Source organism: Acanthisitta chloris, unplaced genomic scaffold (assembly GCF_000695815.1).
Source record: "Acanthisitta chloris isolate BGI_N310 unplaced genomic scaffold, ASM69581v1 scaffold4473, whole genome shotgun sequence".
Classification (NCBI taxonomy): Eukaryota; Metazoa; Chordata; class Aves; order Passeriformes; family Acanthisittidae; genus Acanthisitta; species Acanthisitta chloris.
The window spans coordinates 43,752-49,751 of NW_008664147.1; the positions used below are offsets into that span (position 1 = coordinate 43,752).

General features: G+C 35.4%; 1 protein-coding gene across 2 annotated transcripts in view; it reads left to right on the forward strand.

Annotated features, from left to right (window-relative positions):
* SCFD1 (sec1 family domain containing 1) overlaps nucleotides 1-5,675 on the forward strand; it is a 44,854-nt gene extending 39,179 nt beyond the window's left edge. For both annotated transcript variants that reach the window (XM_009071202.1, XM_009071203.1), the window contains 3 exons: nucleotides 379-444; nucleotides 4,472-4,540; nucleotides 5,469-5,675. In XM_009071202.1, coding sequence (XP_009069450.1) covers nucleotides 379-444; nucleotides 4,472-4,540; nucleotides 5,469-5,492 — 159 coding nt within the window. In that variant the 3' untranslated portion in view covers nucleotides 5,493-5,675. The remainder of the gene's footprint in view (nucleotides 1-378; nucleotides 445-4,471; nucleotides 4,541-5,468) is intronic.
* The last annotated feature ends 325 nt before the right edge of the window (nucleotides 5,676-6,000 follow it).

Sequence of the window (6,000 nt, forward strand, 5' to 3'; positions counted from 1 at the left end):
TAAGTGGGAAGGGGAAAAAAATGCATTCCTTTAAAACAGAAGTTTTTTATTTATGGGCCAAATGAATTCTTAAGCATCCATGAAAATATTTTAACTGTTCCTATGGTCAATGGAGACATCTCCATACAAAATAAATAACATGCTGAAACTGCATATGTTTCATGTATTTCTTAATAGAAGATAGTGACGTGTTAAAACCCTCAGCTTGCTGTTTTACATCCTACCAAAACTCTTTTAATACCTTCCTTCAGGTAGGAAGTTAGTGGTTCTGTTCCAGTTCTTATTAGGCCACCGTGTGATTGGGATGATTTGGTATTTTTCTGCTGAAATTTTAAGAATTTGAATGCATGCTCTGATAATGTGTGTGTTGCCTTTTAGGCGATAGTGTTTGTAGTTGGAGGAGGCAACTATATTGAATATCAGAATCTTATTGACTACATAAAGGTATGTGCACTTCAGTCAGTCTGTAACTTACTGATAGAAACCAGTTAGAGCAGGTATTCTGTAACATTTAGCATTTAGAAGATCAAACCTATGAAATTAGCTTTAACATCTTTATTATATACAGAGTCTGGGGGAAAAATGTAAGAAAAAAGTAGAAAATGTGGATTATAATTCCGACCAACAAAGAGTTACTGTTTCTGGTATTTGGAATTGAGTAAATAAACTGCATTCTTCTTTATTTTGTCATACACACTAACGCAGTTGAAAACTGTCAGCAAATGTAGCTAACTGAATTAACCTGTCTTCTGCACTCATGCATCAAATGTTGTCAGTTTGGCTGTTCGTATTGTGTTAGAGTCTTGTTACTAGTTTTCATGTGCTGTTATTAAGCAAAGCAGCTGTAGCGTATCATAATCTTGAAAGTAAGGAACTGCTTATAATCTGTAGTTTTCATAAATCTCACAAGAAAGACACTAGAGTGCTTTTTCATATGCAACTTAGCAATATGGAGTCAGTTCAGAATAAGACCTACAGATAACAGTAAAATAAGATACAGTATCTTACTTTATGACAGTCTTGAGCATTATATGTGTTGTTTCAGAAGCCAGCATAACACAAATACTGTGCTGGGTGTCAAAGCAAAGATCAGATTGGCAGCAATTTCTAAGTATTTATTACTTACCCACATTTAGAAGCTTTTACTACTGAGTCAACGGAAGCTCATTCTTGCTACACTGCATCATTTGTAGAAATCGTAAGAGGTGTCATAAGCACAAAGAAGAAAATATATAACCAGCTATGTAAAATGCTGGTGTCACAGATTTAATTTCTCTGGTTCCAGCTGGACAGCCTAGCAGAACACATGTATACCAAAAAGCAATGGATGGAGAAAAGTAACTAAATGATTACAGTTCCTGTGAGCAGGGGTGGTATTCAAGCACTTAGCAGGAATATAAATTTTAACAAATGCAAAAGGAATCTTGGTAAGGTTTTGAAGAAGGTAATAAATTATTTAAGAGCAGCGGCATACCATTCTTTCTTCCTGACCTTAACCTTGTTCATGGTACAATTGTCCTGTCCTGAGCTCGACAGGATTGAGGCTTTTCACACAAAAGAATAAATAATGAGCATTAGTCACTGAAAAACACTTCTTCCACAAAACAAATATGTGAGAGTTTTATGTCCAGGTAAATCTTGAAGAATGCAAAGTCAGAACGTGTGTGTGTGCTGAGTTGTTTTCCCTCTCTAACAGGCATCCAGAGCTGGTCTGGATAGGGAAAGGAGAAAAGGAATGTAAATTAGAGAAATAATTTAGATTCAGCTTAGCACTTATCACTGTCTTGATAACTAATTCAGTGAGACATCTGCCTGTAGCAGTGTGCATTGTCAGATATTTAGCTTGCTCCTTAGTTTATCCAAAGCCACTTCAGCTACTATATCAATTCAAAAGATGCCCAGCAACGTGTATTTGTGGTGTATATTTGTTACTTCCTAGTAAAAAAACCCCTCTGGATTCCCTAGAGGTTAATACACTTCTCTGTAGCTGCATACTGACAGAGCTGAGGTTTGCTGTGTACGTGTATATATGGGGCATGTGTATGATGACAAGTTAAACACTCGGTGCTTCACACAAAGTGGCAGGAAGCTGAAGTTTCTGAGGGATAAGAAGGCAAACAGGAAGTCATTTGATAAACAGAGAGGACAGAAGGAACTGAAAACTACAGGAATGGTAATGTCAGATCTTGTGGATCGAACTTCATCAGAAGTTGCACTTACTTTTTCTTCTTCTGGACCTGTAAACAGAGGATTTTCATCTTCAGTTGTCACAGCTGAAGGGCAGCGTGTGTCTCTCCAGTCAGACTGCACACTTGAGCAGTGGGAGATGACCCCCAAGGGGGGAAACTCCCTCACCTTTATTCCACTTAGCTCACTGCTCTTGAAAAAATCAAGGAAGGTTAACGAAAACCTCAGTTCTACCTCCCACCACCCAGAGTTGTCTGCCTCTCCCAGGTGACTCTTACAGGCTTATCCAATAAAATTTGCTTTTTAATGTGGTACACATTCAGCATCTTTTGTTTCAACAGATGTAGCTTATTAATTATTCTCATATTCAATGAGTCTTCCTCCAGAGTAAAAAAAGAGAAAAATCAACAGTCCTGTTTTTGCAAGCAGACACCACAGAGATTTTATTCACTGCTTTATTTTTCTAAGCACTATCCATTTTGTGAGTTTGCCTCTGAAAGCACAGAGAAAGTATTTTAAAACTTTCTAAAACAGGAGACAATGTTCATTCGGCTTTGACATTATGGGAGTATTTTGTAGAAGAATTAAGAGGAACCCTCAAATCCAACTATTTGCAGTTCTGTGCTAGAATGGACTATCTCACATCATCAAAAAGGAAATATTTATAATGTCTTTAAGGCAGATTGCGCCTTAAAATAAATATATTGGCTGAGTTGAGTTCAACATGCTGAAAACATGTCATGAAAATTGTAAGCCATAGGGAGTCTCCAAGAGGAGGCTAACATACTGTTCTGAACAAAAGAATGTAACTTATCCTTTAATTTCCTTTTGTAGATGGTTAGAAAGGTACCGCTTGGTAATCTGTTCCAGTCCACCTGTGACAGATGTTATAATTTATCACAAGAAATTTAAATCCACCATAGTTTTTCAGTCATTAAGAAATACTGAACTTTGAAGAGTACTGAGATTATTTTAATTTTTTTGTCAGATATTAAGCAGTTTCAATTTGGCTCCAGTAGATATTTGGAGATACAGCTCTTTGTTCAAATGGACTAAGTAATGAACGTGAAAAGCATGCACATTTTTAAAATTACACTTTTAAAAGACCATATATGACAAACTGGAAGTGTACATTCATGTTTTTTAGAGCTGCCTGAAAGGCAGCAGTTCCATTTCACAGTTGTTTGTATAGTTTAAAATCTTTCTTTGGTAAGAGACAGAAGCAAATACTACTCAGTCACACTGCTGAAAGTGGAATCTGTCAAAATACCACTTAGAATACAACCAAACCTGTTTGGACATCAAGATTTTTTAAAATGGACTGAAATGTGTGAAGATGCAAGCTCAAGATCTTGTTCAGCAACAAGGATAGCTTATTACCACAAAACACTCAAAATTAATAAAGATGAGGACTTGAACCAGGACTACTGTCCCCCCAGTTAGCTAAGGACTGTTCAAATCTGCTTCTGTTGCTTTCTGCTGAAATGGCACAATTGGCAGTATAGGTGAAACCATCACTTTGTCAAGGCTTATGTTTATATTTTGCTCTTTAAAGGGTTAATTGTACCTAATTAATATGAGAAAAGGCAAAATAATTTAACAGCAAAACAGATGTCTCAAGCCTGTGCTTGAACTTTGAGGACCCATAGGATTTATTAGCCCAACATGAAGTAGACTCAATCTGAGATTATATATTACTTAAACTAATTTTCACTTCCCAAATGCTAACACAGCACTTTGGTAGCCTTACTGTATCAAGTGAATACTGTGAAACTACAAACTAAGTTTCTTATGCATCCTGTTGAAATCAACAAAACATTATTTTTCAGAATCCCTGTACAAAAAAATATGCTGCTTTTAATATCATCATATGGAAATAAATTACAGGTTGAAGTTTTCAGGCTCTAACTCAAAAGAAACTGTAAATATGTTGGTAATATTCTTAGCACATTGTTCAGTTATTTTAGGGAGCAGGCTTTGCTCAAGGAAGGTTGTTGGCCTCCCCAAGCCATTCACAGATGTGTCAGAGAGCTTAGGATTCTAGTGAGTTTAAATGTGTAAAATGCCCTATTTTTCCACTTTCTTTCTGCCTGTACTCCCTCATTTTCCACTTCAGTTTAATTAGAGGTTTCTTCCTCTGGTGGAACATCTATTTTTTTTCCAGCCAAAAGTGTAAGACTTCATCATGATCAAGATTTTATTGGGTTCTTTTGATATGCAATTAGTGTAAGTCACTTCTGCTATTCTGTTAACATTTAATTTCTTATGGACTTTTCTTTTCTAGGGTAAACAAGGCAAACATGTCCTGTATGGCTGCAGTGAACTTTTTAATGCTACACAGTTTATAAAACAGGTAGATGACTTTGGTAATCTTTGTAATATTTATTACTTCTTTAGCTGTGTGTTGACTTATATAACTCTACAACTGTCCATGGATTTTACAAAAAAAAAAACCCAAACTAATTTGTGAAAGATTAATACATGTTCCTGTCATCTGTTTTTACTTCCTTGAAGTATAAGGATTTGAAGTGATTTTTCTAATTAACTTTTGAAGGCCTGTATTATCAATGTGAGTTCACAGGTAATGCAGGTGAACAAGTTCATGATAATTGCCTTTACATAAATCCTACAGGAAAAAAATTTACTCAGTTCTGGCTGTTTTCACAAATAGTATGTCTCTCCAGGCTATTCTTGTAGCTTTTTCAAGTTACAAGATCTTTCAAACTTTGTCCTGGTTTATAAATATAATGGCCTAGTGGGACCTTGATGTCCATACCTGTACTAAAATCAGTCTTTTAGTGCTGTTAAAAGCATCATCATTACTGTTTCTTCTCTATGCCTCATTCCAACACAAATGCAAAGTAAAAGTTATTCACGATGGTCAGCAAATGGCAGCCCTTCTGTAGCTGTCACCACCTATGGTTTCAAGTCCTACTAAGGTGTGAAAAATTATTATTTAAAACTACATTTTAAAGAACTAAATTAATTCTTATTGTACTTGAAGGAAACCAATGGTACTTACCAGCTTTTAACTCCTCACTCAGCTTTATTACCGTTTTTGTTGTTTTGACTGTGTGCACTGTACCTTTACCTCTTGAGATTGATTCAAATCTGAAGATTTGAAGCTCAGATCCTGTCCTGTGTAGGTATACCACCATACTTTTGGTTGTCAGAGACAAACAAAGCTTATAGGACAGAGTATTTATTGTATGAACTAGATATTAGTTTGACTGAAAGAATAAGATCAGCAACCTAATGATTTTCTGTCTCTTCATGTTTAGCTGTCCCAACTTGGCCAGAAATAAGACTGAAACACCATTACCTGGATGGCAACGTGACAACAGAGAACTGTTGCAATATTCAGATTTCTTCATATTTTGAATTTTGTCATTATATTAAAACTTCAACCCACTTCATTATTATAACTTTTTAAAAAATCTGTAACTAATACAGTGTATATCAACATTTCAGAAATAAACTTAAAACCTGCTATATTTTTGGTGAAGATCAGTTTCACATTATTACAGTCTAAATACAGCATTAGCTATGGTATATGACAGAATTGGCTGAAAAGCATGGAATTTACAAGTTCTTATATAAAAGTTTTTGATACAGTAAACGGGGCGATAGCTTTAAGAAAAGGTAAAGTCTGTCTTTAGGAGATAATGTTCTTGAAAGTCAGACTTTCTTTATTTAAAAAATTGAAAAAGACAGAACTGCTTTTTAGGGCCACAGACAAACAGCCTTAGTGCAAAAGAACTACTTCAAGTTATTACCCTTTTATTTTTCCGAAGTCATTATACTTAGATTTTT